This window comes from Dendropsophus ebraccatus, chromosome 2 (assembly GCF_027789765.1).
Source record: "Dendropsophus ebraccatus isolate aDenEbr1 chromosome 2, aDenEbr1.pat, whole genome shotgun sequence".
Lineage (NCBI taxonomy): Eukaryota > Metazoa > Chordata > Amphibia > Anura > Hylidae > Dendropsophus > Dendropsophus ebraccatus.
In genome coordinates this window covers 182,409,293-182,432,437 of record NC_091455.1, presented here as the reverse complement: position 1 = coordinate 182,432,437, position 23,145 = coordinate 182,409,293, and the positions used below count along the sequence as shown (strand labels likewise).

The 23,145-nt window shown below is 44.0% G+C and overlaps 1 protein-coding gene across 1 annotated transcript; it reads right to left on the bottom strand.

The window, feature by feature from the left end:
• Positions 1-316: 316 nt before the first annotated feature.
• On the bottom strand, positions 317-2,244 carry LOC138784204 (uncharacterized). Its single transcript, XM_069959713.1, has 4 exons — positions 2,122-2,244; positions 1,753-1,874; positions 1,375-1,521; positions 317-1,221 (listed from the first exon to the last, which is right to left on the bottom strand). Exons 1-4 carry the CDS (start codon positions 2,242-2,244, stop codon positions 333-335), a joined length of 1,281 nt encoding a protein of 426 aa, XP_069815814.1. The 3' UTR covers positions 317-332.
• Between the last annotated feature and the right edge of the window lie 20,901 nt (positions 2,245-23,145).

Sequence of the window (23,145 nt, the reverse complement as noted above, 5' to 3'; positions counted from 1 at the left end):
TTCAGCACACTAGGTTCTAAGGACTATACAATTAACATTAGCAGGATGTGACCATGCTCGATAATTACTGGCCAGTAGTATATGTAGTGAGGTTATGTGTATTTTCGAACACTACTATGTGTGAACACACAACATGGTTTACATACATTGAAAAGGCAGACACTTTGTTTAGTGTAATAACAAAATATATTTTTGTTTTGATTCAAAAGATAAGGCAAATTAAATATAAAGCAATACATCTGGCTCGAAGAAAACAACATTTCTTAAAAAAAAAAAAAATTCCAGAGACAGGTGACATACATGGGGAAAAACATCAGTCCTGTGGCCGTGGCTCATAACGGAGGCTGTGAAAGGGGCACGGGCACGGCGCCTTCAGGAGTCATGAAGTAGTCAGCAAAGAGGTTCCTGACCACTATCCCGCGGTTGAGTTGTCTCCCTTGGCCATAGTTGACAGGGGCACTAAAAGCTGGCAGTGTCTCCACGTTCACCTCCGGGGTGGGAGCATAGTCCCGAAGGTAGTTGTGGAGAACACAGGCAGCTTTAATGACCATGTCAACTGTGCCCAAGTTCAACTGCAGGGCAGTGGTAAACACTCTCCACTGACTAGTCATGATTCCGAAGGCGCACTCCACGAAGTTACGTGCCCGGCTCAGCCTCCGGTTAAATACTCTCCCCCGTTCATCCAGCCCTCTCCGTGGGTAAGGGCGCAGCAGGTTGTTCAGTAAAGGGAAGGCTTGATCCCCTACCATGACGAATGGAGCGGGATGCGTGGTACCCGGAAGAGGAGTGGGAGGAGGTAGAGTCACGTGATCTAACAGAATTCGCCTCCCAAACTCTGATCTCAGTAGCGCCCGGGAGTCCCCAGTACTGCCATAGGAGCCGACGTCGATGGCAAGGAAACGATACGTGGAATCAACAACCGCGATCAGGACCACAGAAAAAAATTTCTTATAATTGAAATACTGTGATCCTGATCGCGGTGGTTGCTTCACACGTATGTGCTTACCATCAACCGCCCCTATACAGTTGGGGAAATTGGCCACAGACTGAAAGCCTGCTGCTGACTGCAACCAAATCTCCCGGGTCGGACTGGGCATCACGATGGGCTGCAAATGGTCCCAGATCACGCCGCACGTGCACCTCACAATTCCTGAGATGGTCGACGTACCAACCCGGAATTGGAGGTGCAACGATGCATAACTCTCCCCTGTCGCCAAGAATCTGAAAAAATGAACAAAAAAAAAAAAAAAAAACATTTTTAGTATTCAATGTCACATTCTGCTAAATATTACATTATTACATATTTTAACACTATATTAGATTTCACTACAAATACATTAACAAATAGTTTTAAGTCAAAGAAAGCCTCTTCACCTTAACGTTATGAGCAGACGGGCCACAGGAGGGATGGATTTCCGCATGTAGGTGTCCTGTCTCTGGAGATGTGGGCTCAAAATCGAAAGTAAATGATCAAAGGCCTCCATAGGCAGCCTGACGAAGTCCTGGAACTTGTCAGGATGTCTGCAACAAATGAAGAAAAATATTGATCACAAATATTACACACAAACACACATCATAGGAAGATGTCATACGGTTTACAAATGTTGAAATTAACCTCAAACGTTGTAAGGATAAACCAAAAAAAAAATATAACATAATGGACTTTGGCCTACACATTTGTGGACAGTAACCTTTACATTTGCATATTACATTCAAAGATTAGCCAAGTTTGATGTATTAAAATCGACATACCGTCGCAAATCATCATACAGGCAACCAATGTGGCCCCGTGTCTCCCTCCGCAGATTGATGGGGTGGACCCAATATCGCCGTCCCACCTCCTGCAGACGGCGCTGCTCTGCGTCTTTTTGCCTCTGAGAAGAATTTGTTAAAAAATTACATTAATAATTTTGAAGACATCTCAATTAGTCACAAAATTATTACACTGTTGCATTTAAGGACCTTGTGTCAACAGTACTTAAGGGAGCTTGCATAAACCATACATTTAAATCAATGGTTTACGGATTATAAGCCGAAACAGTTTGTAAGGCTAGTTCGAAAAAAGGTACATAAAGCTTGACAAAAAAAAAAAAAAAAAAAAAATAAATAAATTATACTTACACACAAACCCAGGTAATATTTACGCATCTTCCACAGGATAGAAAGCACCACGAGCTGGTGCTTGCGGCGCAGCCTCATACGCCGGGCTGGCCCATAGGGCGCATTATTAGCGCCATCAGACATCTTTGCCGATTGGTTTCTTGGATTAAAAACAATACAAGCATATGGGCGTACTTCGCGAGTGGGCGGAGATTTTATAGGGATGTGGGTGTGCTTATTTGGGCCGGGGGCAGATTCATGAATAAATTACATGCTTTCGAGCGGGGCCAAACAAGCCAAGAAACATCATGACACTACGGCCGGACTCTTACGATAAGACCGTAAGTGCTTTTCAAATACAGCCGCCAGACCACCCGGAGATGTACGGGACAGAAATTTTTACGGCCGCACTGTTACTACGTGTGAAACCGGCCTAAGTCTGTAAGTACATTTTGTCCCCAAAAGAAAAAAGTTGTTAGTATTAATTCTAATAATTCAAGACAGAAACTTTTTTGTTGCAGTGTAAATGCATGGCTTTCAAGGAAGGTATCCACCGCTTTCAATCCTTTGGTATATTGTATCGATGTATATAGACTACACACATCCCAGGTGACCAATATGGCCTCCGGTGGGATGGGTGACATCTGGTGTATCACATTAAGAAACTGTGTTGTATCCAACAAGAAAGATCTTGTAGTTTTAACTAGAGGAGTAAAGATTTTTTCCAATAGGATTGAAAGGGGTGCTAGAATCAAATCGGTGGAGGCTAGTATGGGCCTCCCCGGTGGGTGATCTAGATCCTTATGAATTTTAGGCAGAATATACAATGTTGGCATAATAGGATATATATTTTGCTTTTACCTTTATTGTGTCTTTGTTACCATGACTACGTAGACACCACGGCCACTGCTCTAATTCATAGCCGATCACATGACTTTCATGTCATTACGCTCTTTACGTAGGACTATTACAGTACGCAGGCGCCGCTTTAGTTGCCATAGACACATATCGGGACCACTACAGTGCGCAGGCGCCGCTTCCCCCTCTGGTTACTATGGACACATAGATACACACCTAGATACACACACATAGATGGCGTGCGTCGCCGGCCGCGTGGTCACGTGGTGGGGCACGCTTGCGTCGTGGCGTTGTCACGTCATCCCGTTACGCCTTATCCTCCTATTTAAACCTTTATGGACACTCACATGTCAGACCACCAGATCTCCATCCACATCACAGCTTACCTACAGGTTAATGTTACCGATACTATGTTCCTGCATGTCTTTTCTTGCATATGGATCTATCTTCTTTTCTTTTTTTCTCTGTTTCTTTCCTTATTTATCTGGCATCTCCGGACCTAGTTGCCCTATTTTGTTCTTATATGTCAATAACATTGTCTATGTCGTATAACTCTAGTTAGTACCTATGCACATTGAGCCCCAATCTCTATAGATTTTCCTTACGTTACTGCCCCAGCCGGCTCTATTCTGTGATTCTAGTTATTTTTTCTTTTTTAATTTTTTCCTAATTGTTTCTATTGGTGTATATATGTATATATTTGGATAACAATTTCTTGACTTAGGGTATAAACCCACACACCGTATATGCAGCGTATTTACTGCTGCGATACGCAGCAAATACGCAGCAAACACGCAGCAAATACGCAGCAAATACGCAGCAGATTAGATCTAAATAACTGAACACAGCATCAAATCTGTACCAACAAATCTGCTGCGTATTTGCTGCGTATTTGCTGCGTATCTGCTGTGTATACGGTGTGTGGGTTTGTACCCTTAGGGTACAAACCCACTTGACGTATTTGCTGCGTGAATCAGTCTTAAAAATAAGCAGGCAAAACGCAGGTTGGCTTTATACAATTGTTCTGCGTTAAAATACGCAATTGCGTATTTTTGAAGCATGAAGCTTGTTGTTAGCAAAGCATCAGTTGTTAACAACCTGTGGGAAAAACGCATGTAGCTTCACGCTTCAAAAATACGCGATTGCGTATTTTAACGCAGAACAATTGTATAAAGCCAACCTGCGTTTTGCCTGCTTATTTTTAAGACTGATTCACGCAGCAAATACGTCAAGTGGGTTTGTACCCTTATATCTATTGAGATAGATCACTACCCATATCAGTTCATGATAATATGTGTGCTTGCACACTATATACTACAACTATTTTATATACTCATTTTTGTACTCTTTGTATATATTTACTCCATGGTATACTTAATGTGGTATTCTTTCTTCGTAGTATGGCTACATTGGCCTGAGGAAGGTCGGATGCACGACCGAAACGTCGCCAGCCAGTAGCGTTACCTACTTACACTTCTCTTGTACCTTGATCTGGTTGGATTGTGATACTTTATTTTTCATTTGAATAAAAATTCTTTCACAAGCAGAAAAAAACTTTTTTGGAAGTGCCGTGTTTCTGTTTCTATATATACTACGGGATTGAGTAATCCTTCTACACTGGCACCCAATACCATCAAAATAGGGTGTGCAGTCTGTTGATGTTGTACTATTTCCAGTACTTATCGGCTGCTGTATGTCCTGCATACAGTGAAGCTTTCTTTCCAACCTGACATGTTACTCTCTGCTGCCACCATAGATCCCCATAGAAAACCTCTCCTGTATTTGGCAGTTCCTATCATAGACAGAGGTTGCAGCAGAGGGCACTGTGGCAAACTGGAAATAAAATGCTACATCCTGTAGAGCATACTGCAAACTCAAGATTTTTAAATAGAAGTTATTTACAAATCTAAATAACTTCAACACCAGTTGATTTGAAAACATTTTTTTTTATCTCCAGAGTTCCCCTTTTAACTTGAAGCACGTCAAAAGAGTGTCCTTTTGGTCTCCATTGGTATATATTATTTCTTGAAGCTACCCTTTTTGTTTGTCATGTATATTGACTATATGGGACTGTGCGCCATTATTTTACTTGTATATGCCATAGTATCTTGTAGTATACCCCATTTTATACTTACATTTTTTTACTAGTAGCTATGGTTGATGTATCTCACTTAGATGGGCTGTTCCATGGCTTTAAATGAGTGACCATCCTGCAAACATTAGAGTTTTTTGTTCATTAGCTACAAGGGTCAATTATCAGGAGTGGATGTTGATGCAAACTTTCCTTTAACTGGTAATTGTTCAATGTAAATGTGCCTTAAAGGAGAATCTAACCATTTTTAAAATCTAAAAGCTGGCAGGGGCAGGGGGGAAATTGATTCCAAGTAGGAACTTAACTCATCCCATGCCTGGGGTTAGAAGCAAGATTGGCCTCAGGACCCCTGCTGGAAGGCATTTTCCCCTGAGTCGTGACGTCACGACTCGGGGGGGAAAGGCCTGTCCCGCCTGGTGGACTTGCCGCTCAGCCAATAAGTGACTGGAGCACCGTCCCACCCCAGTCACTGACTGGCTGAACCCCAGTCCATCAGCCAGGTCATACTGTGTCAGTGTCGGAGATCCTGGAGCTCAGCGGGGGTCCCGAAGCCACTCCCGAGCTCACCGCGGGTACAAGGAGAGGTAATCAATTTCCCCCTGCCCCGCCAGTAACCGAATTTTAAAAATGGCCGGACTTCTCTTTTAACCCATTTCCTTGTTTAACCCAAATGTGGGTTTAAAGGTGCCAAGGACAGCATGAACTTTAATAGCAGCCCTGTTATGTAGTCTCACATTGCCCTATATATGTAAAGCATAATAAGCAACACAATGACAAAATTTATTCACATCTGCATGTAGCGCTAATTAGATGGAATGGACGATACAGGTAAATTATAATTCTCAGTATGACATAAAGCTATAATTCCCATCCAATGCTCTATTAGGTAGTTAATCAGTTTGTCGTCGGTGTTTGCACTTTTTAATGATGAAGACATTGATTGCTGGGCGGCCATTATAAGAGGAATGATTTCTGTGGAAATATTTCAATCCATTTCAGGTCTGCTGAGAATGCCGTTGCAGCTCCTTCCAGGGTCAGCCATAATTTACATATCTATGCACATGCTGTCAGTTTTTTTTCCCTTGTTGTCTATTATTTGCTTTTGACATTGGGACTTTTTCCATCTTCCATTAATTACATGTCAAGAATTTTTTGCCGACGTTCTTTCCTATGCATTTAAGCGGTAATAAGATTCCTACTTTAAGCTCCACTACATATTTCTATTAGATGTATCTTTTAAAATAACTGATATTTCAGGTGAATTATACGTTTTCAAGATAATAATACTTTTCAAGAGTAAGGATGAGCAACAGGCGAATTTTTTATAGTGGAACTATATTTACCACACCGAAAACCGTGAAGGCTAAAGCGTTGAAGCCATATTTCAGAGGATATTGTCTTTACTGATTCATTCATCTCTACTCAGAGCTAATTTACGTTTTCGGATGGTTTCATGCAGGCGTATTACTAACACCTTTAAACCCCATACAACAGCGGGAAATCCTGGACTGGACACAAGGCTAATGACTCAAGTAAACAGTGGCATAGATCCCTATGGCATGGTTAGTTTAGGTTATTAGACTCATGTGTGAGTTGGGATTTAAAGGCATCATATAACAGCAAAAATTCATCCAAAAACACGCGAAAATCATACGGAAAATCGCTATATCGTTCGTATTTAAAAAATGATCATTCCGTGTAATTGCAGGCAATGATCATTGTCGTTGACTTAGATGTAACACTAAAATCATCGCTAATCGTTCGCTAATCGTTCGCTGTAATTCCACTTTCGCTCGCTGTAATTCCACATTCGTTCACTAATCGTTCAGTGTAAATGTACATCGTTCCTTCTTTTGCTGTGATCAGAAGGCGTAAACGATCATAGTAACAATCGTTATAGCAATCGTAACTAACCAATATTGTTCTGTATAATGTGGTGAACGATTTCAGGTTAACCATAAACTTGTTTGCGATTGTTTATTGTTAATCGTTAATCTGTTAACCCTTAAGGCCCTATTACACATAGCAATTATCGTGTAAAAGATTCGCTATAACAATCGAAACAAATGATTCTGATGTTATTACATTCACTGATTGCTGTTATAAACAATTTAAACGATCATCTTTACGGTCGTTAATGGTTCCTCAGGACAACCAACACTGCATGTTTCGAACAACTTATTAGATGAACAAATTTGCGAACGATCAGCGCACTACCAACGATAATTTTTCAGAATGATGAAAGACAACTATTAACGATTTTTCCCTCATCGTTTGATCGTTAGGTGTTATTACACGGACAGATACACGTTACACGTTCATTTTCGATCGTGAATATTTAAATGATAATCGCTTAGTGTAATAGGGCCTTTAGTCCTTGCTCTCATACAGTTTATTAGCCCCATATTCAAAGCCGCGCGGCTCTGTCATTACTGTGCCACAGAGATCCAAACAGTTTCCCCCACTGCCGGCATGATATTGAGACATCATACCAGGCGGGAAAAACCATCCAGGCCAGCCATTTGCCGTCAGTAGGTCCGCAAAATTTGCAGATTTGTAAATGCAGCCTTACCCTTCAGTAAAACTGAAGGATAAGTCAAGCTAAATTTTTATTTAAAGTATTGTATTGCCCCCAAAAGTTATACAAATCACCAATATACACTTATTACAGGAAATGCTTATAAAATGTTCTTTCCCGGCACTTACTACTGCATCAAGGCTTCACTTCCTGAATAACATGGTGATGTCACGACCTGACTCCCAGAGCTGTGCGGCTGTGGCTGCTGGAGAGGATGATGGCAGAGGGATGCTGAGTGTCCCTCCTGTGCCCTGTGTCCCTCAGTGTCCCCCTGCTATCATCCTCCCCAGCAGCCACAGCCCGCACAGCTCTGGGAGTCGGGTCGTGACATCACCATGTTATCCAGGAAGTGAAGCCATGATGCAGTAGTAAGTGCAGGGAAAAAAGCACTTTTTAAGCATTTCCCGTAATAACTGTATATTGGTAATTTGTATAACTTTTGGGGGGCAATACAATACTTTAATAAAAAATTTTGCCGGACTTCTCCTTTAATGTTATTGGCTGGATATTTGGAGTCGATGCTGGAGAGAAAAAGAATTGGGCAATCAGACACCCCCTGATTTTTAATCATCCCATGTAAACTAGGGTAAAGTGAATGTTACCCCCTGTCTACCCTCACTTTTGATTCTTTGTTTAGGAGTCCAGAAGCTCAAATATGAAGAATTCCCAGAAGGGAAACTTGAGAAGAAACAGTTCTTGATACCTTCTCATTCATAGAAGAAACATCCTGTTAAACAAGCAACCAAAGTGAGTGCATGACCTCCAATTTATTCTATTACTGTTCATTTCTATTCTTTTTATTTTTAATTCATCAGTCTTTCAGGAAGGTATATACCTCACTACAGGCCTCTACTTACAGGCCGGAAATACACAGGAAGGCTACACTGGGGTTAAAGTGACAAGATATATTTTTTGTTCTTTATTTTATGCATGTCTGAGCTCCATGAATAGACAATGAAAAGGGTTTGTGAACTTGTAAAGCACAATCGCTTATATCCAGTTATTTCTCGGCCTGTGTGATTAAATTGTTCCGCAGGATCTGGCAAGTTCAGGGAAGATAATATGAGCCTGTACTGCAGACTTTAGCTGTGGATGAGGGATGTGTAATTTTACATACATTAGGTCTTCATAGCCCATAATGAATTCGAGAAGTAGACATTTGTGAAATCGCTCTTGCTTACGATATTCTGATTAATAAAGATGAACATAAACTTCCAGTTCTCCACGTCTCATCCAGCTCATCTGAATAATGCTTTGTCCAGCAGAAAGTAAACAGAACATTATCTGCTCCTTAACTTGCAATTACTCTGCCCCAGAACTGTATCGTGTATCCGGTATACATATTACATAATAATAATGGTGTCAGGTGTCTGGGCAATTATCATTGTGCATTGTTTGCAGTTAATACAATGATTATTTCCATATCTCTTTGCAGTCAATTGTTTTCTGTTTCATTGCCCAACTAAGGATGATTTTGGATATGCCTGGAAGTCAAGTCTCAAAACTCATCACCATTGCTCACTTGAGAACCGTTTAGCCATATTTGCGAGGATCACTTTAAGTCAGGGGTCTCAAACTCGCGGCCCTCCAGCTGTTGCAAAACTACAATTCCCATCATGCCTGGGACAGCCAAAGCAAGCTTTGGCTGTCCCAGGCATGATGGGAATTGTAGTTTTGCAACAGCTGGAGGGCCGCGAGTTTGAGACCCATGCTTTAAGTGGCATCCATGTCTATATTTGAAGAAGCTGTAAACTTGTAAAAGATGTGATCTCCAACCACACGCATGTTACTTCTAAGCTATGTGTGCAAATATATCCTCTAAACGGAAAAAAAAAAAATTTGAGAAGAGATCTTGACATGATACTTGGATGTCACTAAACTTATAGGCTGGTTATAACAATCCAGGGTCTATGTCTACAAAAGTCAGTGTAGGGCTGGTCTATATTTTTTAAAGGGGTACTCTAAATAAAAGAGTAAACAAAATAAATTAAAATAATAAAATAAAAAAAAACATTCTGCAGAAGCACGTACTATTACTTAACTGTCTGACCTACTTCTGAAGCTACCAAAAATCCATTTGTTTTGAAGGTCTTAGTTCTGTATTTTGTAGTTGTACTTCCTGGATAAGTTCCAGAATGCAATGCTTTCCCTCAGATGTTCATCACAGTCCTCCACCATGCACACTCTCCACCAAGGGCTGTTGCAGAACATCTAGGCTGTGTTCACATATCACATTTCATTGTGTTACTGAATTAATTGCCATATTTTAGCATTTAATTGTCCCATCCCCACAGCACTCTGTATTCCCTACCTGTAACACCACACAGCGCTGTATTCTCTACCTGTAACACCACAGAGCACGCTGTATTCTCTACCTGTAACACCACACAGCATGCTGTATTCTCTACCTATAACACCACACAGCACGCTGTATTCTCTACCTGTAACACCACACAGCACTGTATTCTCTACCTGTAACACCACACAGCACACTGTATTCTCTACCTGTAACACCACACAGCGCTGTATTCTCTACCTGTAACACTACACAGCACACTGTATTCTCTACCTATAACACCACACAGCAGGCTGTATTCTCTACCTGTAACACCACACAGCGCTGTATTCTCTACCTGTAACACCACAGAGCACGCTGTATTCTCTACCTGTAACACCACACAGCATGCTGTATTCTCTACCTATAACACCACACAGCACGCTGTATTCTCTACCTGTAACACCACACAGCACACTGTATTCTCTACCTGTAACACCACACAGCACACTGTATTCTCTACCTGTAACACCACACAGCGCTGTATTCTCTACCTGTAACACTACACAGCACACTGTATTCTCTACCTATAACACCACACAGCAGGCTGTATTCTCTACCTGTAACACCACACAGCACACTGTATTCTCTACTTGTAACACCACACAGCACGCTGTATTCTCTACCTATAACACCACACAGCACGCTGTATTCTCTACCTGTAACACCACACAGCACGCTGTATTCTCTACCTGTAACACCACACAGCACGCTGTATTCTCTACCTGTAACACCACACTGCACTGTATTTTCTACCTGTAACCCCACATAGCACGCTGTATTCTCTACCTGTAACACCACACAGCACGCTGTATTCTCTACCTGTAACACGACATAGCATGCTCTATTCTCTACCTGTAACACGACATAGCACGCTGTATTCTCTACCTGTAACACCACACAGCATGCTGTATTCTCTACCTGTAAAACCACACAGCATGCTGTATTCTCTCCCTGTAACACCACACAGCACGCTGTATTCTCTACCTGTAACGCCACACAACACACTGTATTCTCTTCCTGTAACACCACACAGCACGCTGTATTCTCTACCTGTAACACCACACAGCACATTGTATTCTCTCCCTGTAATACCACACAGCACACTGTATTTCCTACCTGTAACACCACACAGCACACTGTATTCTCTACCTGTAATACCACACAGCACACTGTATTTCCTACCTGTAACACCACACAGCACACTGTATTCTCTACCTGTAACACCACAGAGCACACTGTATTCTCTACCTGTAACACCACAGAGCACACTGTATTCTCTACCTGTAACACCACACAGCACACTGTATTCTCTACCTGTAACACCATACAGCACGCTGTATTCACTACCTGTAACACCAGGGCCGTCTTAACAGCATTATGGGCCCCTGGGCAGAGGTGCGAATTGGGCCCCACCCCCCGCGGCCGCCGCCATCAAAACCCCTCATCTTTGCAACCCCGCCCCTAGCCAGTACAATTACGTACAATAAAAAATACAAATTATTGTTAACATAAACTTTAATTCACAACACAGTCTTTCAGTAGCGCAAAAACAAAAAATAACCGTGCGTGCATGCCTCACCAAACCAGACCAGGTTGGCTTCAAAGTATCCAAAAAACGCAATGGAGACAGCACTTCCAACAGCAATCTGCAGGGTTTATTGTCACACCAGTGCAACATGTCTCATATATACAGAGGGGCAACAACATGACTATTATATATGAGAACCATGTTGTCTCCCTGTATGTATACTGTATAATACAATATACAGGGAAACAACATGGCTTATATATAGAGAAGGGCAAAACAACATGTCTCATATATACAGAGGGGCAACAACATGACTATTATATTGTATATGAACCATGTTGTTTCCCTGTATACAGAATACACGGAAACAACATGGTTCATATATAATATAATAGTCATGTTGTTGCTCCTCTGTCTATATGAGACATGTTGTTTTGCCCTTCTCTATATATATGCCAGATAACAAGCAACAAATATTACCACCGCATACTGACTAACACCACCGCTGCTACTGACTAATCCACTGTACACAGATCACTATCACCTCATCCAGTCATATAGAGGTACCCAGCTCTACACAGGTTCTGTACACCATATACAGTACATACAGTGCAGATACATCAAGTGACTCACATGGGACGTCTTCTCTGATCGGAGTTCTTCCCTTTTCATCTTCTTTTCCATTTGCCCTGTGCCGTTATGAGAACTTCTCCGAGCCACGAATCCACAGAATCTGCCAGACAGACATATTAGGCTCCACACTGTCACCATCCTCATCTCTCTACACACTGCACATCTGTATTGGCCCCTTATAGATAGCTCCCCCTGTATTACCCCCTTATAGATGGCTTCCACCTGTATCCCCCCCCCCCTTATAGATGGCTCCCCCTGTATCCCCCCCTTATAGATGGCTCCCCCTGTATCCCCCTTATAGATGGCTCCCCCTGTATAACCCCCTTATAGATGGCTCCCCCCTGTATTACCCCCTTATAGATGGCTCCCCCTGTATTACCCCCTTATAGATGGCTCCCCCCTGTATTACCCCCTTATAGATGGCTCCCCCCTGTATCCCCCCCATATAGACGGCTCCCCCTGTATCCCCGCATATAGATGGCTCCCCCGTATTCCCCCCTTATAGATGGCTCCCCCCTATATCCCCCCCTATAGATGGCTCCCCCGTATTCCCCCCTTATAGATGGCTCCCCCCTGTATCCCCCCCTATAGATGGCTCCCCCTGTATCCCCCCCTCGTATAGATGGCTCCCCCCTGTATCCCCCCTATAGATGGCTCCCCCCTGTATCCCCCCCTCATATAGATGGCTCCCACCTGTATCCCCCCTTATAGATGGCTCCCCCCTGTATCCCCCCCTCGTATAGATGGCTCCCCCCCTGTATCCCCCCCTATAGATGGCTCCCCCCTGTATCCCCCCCCCCCCTCTCGTATAGATGGCTCCCCCTGTATCCCTTCTATAGATGGCTCCCTCTGTATCCCCCCCCTCGTATAGATAGCTCCCCCCTGTATCCCCCCTATAGATGGCTCCCCCCTGTATCCCCCCCTATAGATGGCTCCCCCCGTATCCCCCCTATAGATGGCTCCCCCCTGTATCCCCCCTATAGATGGCTCCCCCCTGTATCCCCCCCTATAGATGGCTCCCCCCTGTATCCCCCTATAGATGGCTCCCCCCTGTATCCCCCCCTATAGATGGCTCCCCCCTGTATCCTCCCTATAGATTGCTCCCCCCTGCATCCCCCCCTATAGATGGCTCCCCCCTGTATCCCCCCTATAGATGGCTCCCCCCTGTATCCCCCCTAGAGATGGCTCCCCCCTGTATCCCCCCTATAGATGGCTCCCCCCTGTATCCCCCCTATAGATGGCTCCCCCTGTATCCCCCCTATAGATGGCTCCCCCTGTATCCCCCCTATAGATGGCTCCCCCCTGTATCCCCCCCCTATAGATGGCTCCCCCGTATTCCCCCCTTATAGATGGCTCCCCCCTATATCCCCCCCTATAGATGGCTCCCCCGTATTCCCCCCTTATAGATGGCTCCCCCCTGTATCCCCCCCTATAGATGGCTCCCCCCTGTATCCCCCCTATAGATGGCTCCCCCCTGTATCCCCCCCTATAGATGGCTCCCCCCTGTATCCCCCCCTCATATAGATGGCTCCCACCTGTATCCCCCCTTATAGATGGCTCCCCCCTGTACCCCCCCTCGTATAGATGGCTCCCCCCTGTATCCCCCCCTATAGATGGCTCCCCACTGTATCCCCCCCCTCTCGTATAGATGGCTCCCCCTGTATCCCCCCCCTCGTATAGATGGCTCCCCCCTGTATCCCCCCTATAGATGGCTCCCCCCTGTATCCCCCCTATAGATGGCTCCCCCCTGTATCCCCCCCTATAAATGGCTCCCCCCGTATCCCCCCTATAGATGGCTCCCCCCTGTATCCCCCCTATAGATGGCTCCCCCCTGTATCCCCCCCTATAGATGGCTCCCCCCTGTATCCCCCCCTATAGATGGCTCCCCCCTGTATCCCCCCCTATAGATGGCTCCCCCCTGTATCCCCCCCTATAGATGGCTCCCCCCTGTATCCTCCCTATAGATTGCTCCCCCCTGTATCCCCCCTATAGATGGCTCCCCCCTGTATCCCCCCTATAGATGGCTCCCCCCTGTATCCCCCCTATAGATGGCTCCCCCCTGTATCCCCCCTATAGATGGCTCCCCCCTGTATCCCCCCTATAGATGGCTCCCCCTGTATCCCCTCTATAGATGGCTCCCCCCTGTATCCCCCCTATAGATGGCTCCCCCCTGTATCCCCCCCTATAGATGGCTCCCCCGTATTCCCCCCTTATAGATGGCTCCCCCCTGTATCCCCCCCTATAGATGGCTCCCCCCTGTATCCCCCCCTATAGATGGCTCCCCCGTATTCCCCCCTTATAGATGGCTCCCCCCTGCACAGCAGATAAAAAAAACAAACACCCAACTCACCTACCAGCGCTCCCCCCGTCGCTGCTTCCTCTCCTCTTCTGCCCCCGGCTGATGCGTCGCTCCCCGGGGGCTTCTCCGGGAGCGCACACATCCGGAAGCTCAGTGTGCGCCCAGGCCGGAACTTCCGGTACAGGAAGCCCCAGCGACGCGCACTGAGGTTCCTGATACGTGCGCTCCCGGAGAATCCCCCGGGGAGCGACGCATCAGCCGGGGCCGGATTTCCCCTTGCGACCGCAAGCAAGAAAGTGCTTGCGGTCGCAAGAGAAGGGGAAGAGGGGGCGCGCAGGGCCGTCTTACCCATTGGGCATGGTAGGCGGCTTCCCGGGGACCCTTGCGTCCTAGGGGGCCCCTGCTCGCTGTGACAGCGGGCAGGGGCCCCCTAGGACGCAAGGGCCCCCAGGCAGCCGCCTACCATGCCCAATGGGTAAGACGGCCCTGTGTAACACCACAGAGCACACTGTATTCTCTACCTGTAACACCACACAGCACGCTGTATTCTCTACCTGTAACACCACACAGAACGCTGTATTCTCTACCTGTAACACCACATACAGTGTTGTATTCTCTACCTGTAACACCACACAGCACACTGTATTCTCTACCTGTAACACCACACAGCACACTGTATTCTCTACCTGTAACATCCCACAGCACGCTGTATTCTCTACCTGTATCACCGCACAGCACACTGTATTCTCTACCTTTAACACCACACAGCATGCTGTATTCACTACCTGTAACATCACACAGTACGCTGTATTCTCTAGCTGTAACACCACACAGCATGCTGTATTCACTACCTGTAACATCACACAGTACGCTGTATTCTCTAGCTGTAACACCACACAGCACACTGTATTCTCTACCTGTAACACCACACAGCACGCTGTATTCTCTACCTGTAACACCACACAGCACACTGTACTCTCTACCTGTAACACCACACAGCATGCTGTATTCTCTACCTGTAACACTACACAGCGCGCTGTATTCTCTACCTGTAACACCACACAGCACACTGTATTCTCTACCTGTAACATCACACAGTACGCTGTATTCTCTAGCTGTAACACCACACAGCATGCTGTATTCTCTACCTTTAACACCACACAGCACGCTGTATTCACTACCTGTAACACCACACAGCAATGTATTGTTTACCTGTAACACCACATAGCACAGCATATTCTCTACCTGTAACATCGCACAGCACTCTGTATTCCCTACCTGTAACACCACACACAGTGCTGTGTTCTTTACCTGTAACACCACACACAGTGCTGTATTCTTTACCTGTAACACCACACACAGTGCTGTATTCTCTACCTGTAACACCACACAGCACACTGTATTCTCTACCTGTAACACCACACAGCATGCTGTATTCTCTACCTGTAACACCACACAGCACTGTATTCTCTACCTGTAACACCACACAGCACGCTGTATTCTCTACCTGTAACACCACACAGCACGCTGTATTCTCTACCTGTAACACCACACAGCACGCTATATTCTCTACCTGTAACACCACACAGCACGCTGTATTCTCTACCTGTAACACCACACAGCACACTGTATTCTCTACCTGTAACACCACACAGCATGCTGTATTCTCTACCTGTAACACCACACAGCGCACTGTATTCTCTACCTGTAACACCACACAGCGCACTGTATTCTCTACCTGTAACACCACACAGCACGCTGTATTCTCTACCTGTAACACCACACAGCACCCTGTATTCTCTACCTGTAACACCACACAGCACACTGCATTCTCTACCTGTAACACCACACAGCACACTGTATTCTCTACCTGTAACACCACACAGCACACTGTATTCTCTACCTGTAACACCACACAGCACGCTGTATTCTCTACCTGTAACACCACACAGCACCCTGTATTCTCTACCTGTAACACCACACAGCGCGCTGTATTCTCTACCTGTAACACCACACAACACACTGTATTCTCTACCTGTAACACCACACAAGACGCTGTATTCTCTACCTGTAACACCGCACAGCACGCTGTATTCTATACCTGTAACACCACACAGCACACTGTATTCTCTACTTATAACACCACACAGCACGCTGTATTCTCTACCTGTAAAACAACACAGCGCTGTATTCTTTACCTGTAACACCACACAGCACGCTGTATTCTTCACCTGTAACACCACACAGCACGCTGTATTGTCTACCTGTAACACCACCAGCACGCTGTATTCTCTATCTGTAACACCACACAGCGCTGTATTCTCTACCTGTAACACCACACAGCACACTGTATTCTCTACCTGTAATACCACACAGCACGCTGTATTCTCTACCTATAACACCACACAGCACACTGTATTCTCTACCTGTAACACCACACAGCACGCTGTATTCTCTACCGGTAACACCACACAGCACACTGTATTCTCTACCTGTAACGCCACACAGCACACTGTATTCTCTACCTGTAACGCCACACAGCACACTGTATTCTCTACCTGTAACACCACACAGCACGCTGTATTCTTTACCTGTAATACTGATATTTGAATCAAGTAAAGAATTTTTAGAATTTAATTAGTTTTTTGCCGGCTTTGATCCTCTGTGCCTTTTAGCGTCATTTAATTGTGTTACTGCATCATTCTTGTGAAGTACTGCAATGAAACTCCAGCATGTATGAACAGAGCCCTAATTTCACTGTAGACTTCTGCACAATCAGTGAAGTTGCAGCACCTGCTTCCTTCACTCCTTTCCTGCTCAGGTGTAGGGTGGATGGGCTGGTCAGAGATGGTGAATCACTCAGGGTGATCAAATGCCGAAAGTTCGGGTTCGGATGGACTCTAACCCGAACCCGGTTCGCTCATCTCTAGTAATAACATTTTATTAGAAAGTTATATATAGTGGGGTGATAGGCTATTTTTAAATACAGTTTACTCATACTTGAGTACCCCTTTAAGTGGTTGCCTGTTATTTCTAATGTGAGTTATGGGAGAAACACAATGAGTTACTAAGTAATAAAGTCAAGTAGAATCTTCTGGCTTAGAATAACATGTGTGTGGCAACTGGAAAAACATTCATTCCATGAAGGACATCAATGTAGACAGTATGTATGTAGATACTTAAATGCACAAAAATGAGTGCATTTTTTTTGTGTAAATGTAAGCCAACTAGACAGCCTAAAGATTTTCTTAACCCTTTGTCTTTGTTTGTTCTTCTGTATAGCCCTGTTAAAAAATAAAGAAGTCATGAATTTTACTCCATTCAAGGTGCTGGACATTATGTTTTCTGAAGATTTTCATAAAGCGTGAATGACTGTGATAAATATCGAGCATTCTTAGACTGTCTAGTCTAAGTTTACACTGTCTAAGAATTCTATATATGTAAGTATTTCATTTCTAGTTAGTTCCAGAGGAAATCAACAATGGTCTCTGTGTATGTGTATGAAATAACAGCCCATCTGTTATCTTCCCTGATGAACCTGGAGGTCCAATAATAGACACGCAGCTTGTAGTTTCTTTGCTGATTTGGGTGCAGTGTAGTAATTACCTGTTATCAGTTAATATTATTGTATACACTTGGGGGAAAATGTATCAAGGGCTTTGCAACTATTTTCACTCATTTTTGGTCTAAGTTTTATTTATGAACCAGTATTCGACAGGCAAATATTTTTTATGCAACTTTTTTTAATGTGCCTGTTTTAAGTACTTATTCATCCGAAAATTAGCATAATCTGGAATTTGCACCCAATTTTGCGGCTACGTCTGGCCAGTACCAGGTGACTTTTTACTTAGATGTGTTTACTATTTTTCCATATATCACACACAATATATTGGAACAAAAGAAACACCAACCAACGTTAGAATTGTCTCATACATTAGGCTCTTTAGTAAATGCCCCCCTTAGTGTTCCTGTTTTCCCACTTGGATGTTTTGGTTTTAAGTACCATACCCACCCTTTTCTACATAACCCCTTGTTACTGAGGTATGGATAGGCAATCCCATTTAGAGTGGAAGGGCAAGACTTGGGTATAACTAGGAAAAGGGTTACATTGAATAGGTCAAGTAGATTCAAACCAAGTAAGGCAAGAGAAACAGCTTTATAGGCCCCAGAAAACCAAAAAATCAATATCCAGATATTTCCAGCCACAGTCCTTTTAAGAAGTCATGCTCTTAAGTATGTCCCTGACTCTAGAGGAGAAGCACCAGCCAGGTGCACCGCAGGACAACAGCCAAGGAAAGGGTTCTATGAGAGTCATTTAATTTAACAATCTCTAGTCATAGGAGATAAATCAGTACAGGACATGAATCAAAGTATCTGGGCAGGCAGCTTCAAGACAGGTGCATTCAGGAGTCTATAACAGGAGAGTCAAATTGTACAGACAGAAAGCCTAAACCGAGAAGAGGCACAGGTCAGGATACACAGAGAATGACAGAATAACAGAAAGGCAGCTTCTCTCGGAATTTAGCAATGCAACAATGCTTAGGCAAGGAGGAAGTTTGAATAGGTCCAGGTAGCTTTGGTTCAGCAGAAGGCAGTAGCAGGTGGAGGAAAGCTGGCCCTTTAAATCCAGAAAAGGCAGCCACATGCTTAAAGGGGTTATCCAGTGCTACAAAAACATGGTCACTTTTCCCCCTACTGTTGTCTCCAGTTCAGGTGCAGTTTGCAATTAAGCTCCATTTACTTCAATGGAACTGAGTTTCAAAACCCCACCCAAACTGGAGACAACAGTTGGGGGAAAGTGGCCATGTTTTTGTAGCGCTGGATAACCCCTTTAACATAGTGGTCAGAGGTATCATTGTAGTTGGGATCAGAAGGAGGAAAAAGAAGCTGGAAGACACAAGGATGGCAACAGAGATAAGCAGCCAGGATAAGCGTTAAAGGACAACTCCGGCGAAAAATTGTTTTGGCTTATTTAACACACATTACAAAGTTATATAACTTTGTAATGTGGTTAAATACCCGGTCTGGCCCCCTTCCCCCACTTTCCGACCCCCGACCCCCTTCTGACGTCAGAGCTGGGGGGCGGTCCGGGTCTTCTTCCTCTTCGGCGTCTTCATTGAGAGTGAATGGGAGAGAAAAGGCCTTTTCATTGGCTGGAGCGCATCACATGGCTTCCAGCTTGCTCAGCCCTGATTGCTGAGCTTGCTGGAAGCCATGTGATGCGCTCCAGCCAATGAAAAAGCTGCCGGTGCGCAAGCGCACTGGCAGCCTTTTCTCTCTCATGGACCCGGAAGCAAGAGACATCGCTGGACGGCGGACGCAGGTGATGGTGAGGCGGACGGCGGGCGAATGGAGTGGCGATCGTCACCGGAGAGATGGTGAGTATGGTGTCTGTGTGTGTCTGTGTTTTTTTTTTAGGGGGGTCCCGCCGGAGTTGTCCTTTAAAGTGACTCTGTACCCACAATCTGTCCCCACCCCAAACCACTTGCACCTTCGGATAGCTGCTTTTAATCCAAGATCAGTCCTGGGGTCCGTTCGGCAGGTGATGCAGTTATTGTCCTAAAAACAACTTTTAAACTTACAACCCCGTGCCCTATAGGGGTATCTTTGCCCTAACTTTGTACCACCCCTCCGACCCTCCTCCCCACCCTCTTCATCATTAGGAATGCCACTGGAACATTCTCTCCATGCTGAACATTGCACAGGTCCTTAACGATCCAGCCCATGTGACGGGCTGCCACAGGTGGGGAATATTAGGCAATCTGCCTGGAGCATTCCTAATGATGAGGAGGGTGGGGAGCAGGGACAGAGAGGGTGTGCTAGCCTAATGCATACACAATCTAGGCCACTCCCGTAGGGCACAGGGCTGCCAGTTTAAAAGTAAATTTTTAGCACAATAACTGCATCACCTGCCAAAGGGACCACAGGACGGATCTTGGATTAAAAGCAGCTATCTAAAGGTACAAACAGTTTGGGGGGGGGGTCAGATTGTGGGTACAGGTTCGCATTACAGTACATTTCTACTCACAGTACATTTGCTGGGTAAGATGAGAGAATGAATGAATTAATGAATTAATGTAGTGAACAGTGATGCCCGCATAACAGTGTATGTATTACTAATCACACTTGTCTGAATCACATCTGCCTGGTAGAGTATTTGGTAGTGGTGACATCTGTAAGTCTTTAGACCAGTTTTCATCTATGAGCATCACAAGGTATTGAAAGTTACAGAAAGCTTAGATATGAATGTCTACATTTGTAATATTTGTAATTCAAGCTGTTTCCATCAGTTTTTTCAGAAGTTTGACAAACATCTCTAAAATAATATCAGCCTGAATCTGAGCATTAATTATGATACATTGGTAACCGTTATGGCTAATGAATTCCTTTTTAATCATTTCATACAGACCCATATGTGCTTATGCCTTTGGGTTTTATTACCTAAAACTTTAATTTGGAAGTCATTAAGTTATAAAAAAAAAAAAAATATTTAGGATTACGGAAAAGACTTATAACAATAAAGTTCTCTATAGAGATGAGTAAACTTTTCAAAAGTTCGGGTCCGTCCGTTCGGGTCCAAAACAACTAAACATTTGCAAGTGTTTATATGTTTTAGTGCGGTTCAGTGAGTTCGCTCATCAATACTTACCTGTGTCCCCCACTGCCTCTAATTTCTGAGATGAGAATGAAATCCCACTCAGCAAATCACTGGTTGCGGTTCTGTCCCATCTCAGTCAGTGATAGGCTGAGCGGGGTTGTGTATTAAATTGTATGTCCACCATCTTTACAAACTCATTATGAACTTTTGCAAAACAAAAAAAACTTTTTTCACATTTTGTAACAAATCTGAAGTTCAGTTCCTCATCTCTATTCACAACAAAATTCACCACAAAATACACCTCATGTACTGTAAATGAAAGAAGGATAACACTAGAATATTCTAAAACATAGTATAAGCTGTTCACATGGTCAATTGGAAATATACTTTTATCTGACCCCGATAATTAGCTACCAGCTCGCTACCGAACTGAACTTTCTGTAAATTTCACAGTGATTCGGCAAGTGTCGGTTCTTGTTTCAGGAGTGACATGCCGCTCAGCCAATCACAGGCTGTGGTGCTGTCCCGTCCTAATCAGCCTGTGATTTACTGTGCGGGCTGTCACTCTTGTCTCAGAAGTGACATCCCGCTCAGCCAATCACAGGCTGACTGGGACATGACAGCACCATGGCCTGTAATTGGCTGAGTGGGCTGTCATTCTAGAGACAAGAGTGATAGCCCGCTCAGCCAATCACAGGCTGCGATGCTGTCCCATCCTAGTCAGCCTGTGATTGGCTGAGTAGGCCTTCACTGTAGAAGATGCCGGGATGGAACCTGAGAAAAAGTATCCAGAGAGAGCATGGATATGTAAGTATAATGAGCGGCCTTTAGAAACTGCATTAAAACAGCTAAAAACCTGTTTTAATGCAGTTCATTAAAGTTCGGTTCAGCACTAACCCGAACTTTACATTAAAGTTTGGCAAACCCGCCGTACCAAACTTTGGAAAAGTTCACTCATCTCTAATGGCGACACCTAAACACATCTTAAATTGAAAGGTGTGTGTTTAAATTTGATGGGGATCCCAAACATGTGCTTAATGTGACTTTACTGCCGCCAAAGTTATTATCGATTCCAAACAATAGGGAATAGATCGAGCATATCTTGTAGCAAACAAAAAAATACTCAATATCTTTAGCAAGAATTAGATTTGGATTCCTTATCAAATTCTCTCTTAGATATATACTGTATGTAACGTGCACACCTTCCTGTTTTCCATTTATTTAGGTTTCTCTGGTCCATCCAGTACAGTAAGAAGAATCTTCTTGAGGCTTCCTTAGGACAAGTGCATCACATGCACCACTTTCCATTTTAAAATATTGCCTTGGTTCCAAGATGGCAGGTTTCAAACAGCCACCATGTTGAACTCTACTCAAAGATTTATCCCAATTGTAATATTAGAACTGCGAGGATCAAGGACATGGGGCCATAATACAGTCAAGCTGCTACTATTACATCTAGATAAAACCATAGACTTTTCTATAGGCTTGTCAGGCAGCTATTCAATAGAAACCATATAAATCAGGTCCTCAGTTCAAGATGTAATTATGAATAAGCTTACAATGGAGTAGGAAGGATTGACAGAATTTAATCCACACCTTTCTCTACATTTCACCATTACATTACACACTTTTCAATGAGAAAAACTAAATTTAGAGAAAATCTTTGGTGCCATCACTTCTTTCCATGTTTTTTTGAGTGGCAAGAGAAGCATTAAGCTCAAGCTCCAGAACGATTAAAACCATCTATAATTAAAAATGCAAACTAGCAAACAGAAGAGCCGCTGAAGAATATCAGTCATTTAAACCGTAGAAATATCCAGTTTAGAAAAAAGCCATTTTTCACTTAGTTTCAAACAAAGAAAAAGAAAATGTGGTGTCAAATCCAATTATATATATATAAAAAAAAAAAAAATGACAGGCCTCAGGAAGAAGTTCGGAAGGAAAAAGCGATAGTTACCGCTTTGTCTTCAGAAGAGACACAAGTTGCTAACAGTTTCTGCTTCGTGCAATTTCAAGTTGTTATTCCCTTTAGTTATAGAAAAACAAAATCGAAACAAGTATTTTGGAGGCATCGTCCAAGTAGAAAAAATATTTGCAAGCAAAAGTTTTTTATGCCGGATC

Excerpts from the sequence above, each read along its gene's own strand:
- LOC138784204 (XM_069959713.1), bottom strand. The coding sequence starts at position 2,244 with ATGTCTGATGGCGCTAATAATGCGCCCTATGGGCCAGCCCGGCGTATG. Across the intron at positions 1,875-2,121 it reads AATATTACCTGGGTTTGTGT|AGGCAAAAAGACGCAGAGCA; the intron begins GTAAGTATAATT and ends AATTCTTCTCAG. Across the intron at positions 1,222-1,374 it reads CGTCTGCTCATAACGTTAAG|ATTCTTGGCGACAGGGGAGA; the intron begins GTGAAGAGGCTT and ends TCATTTTTTCAG.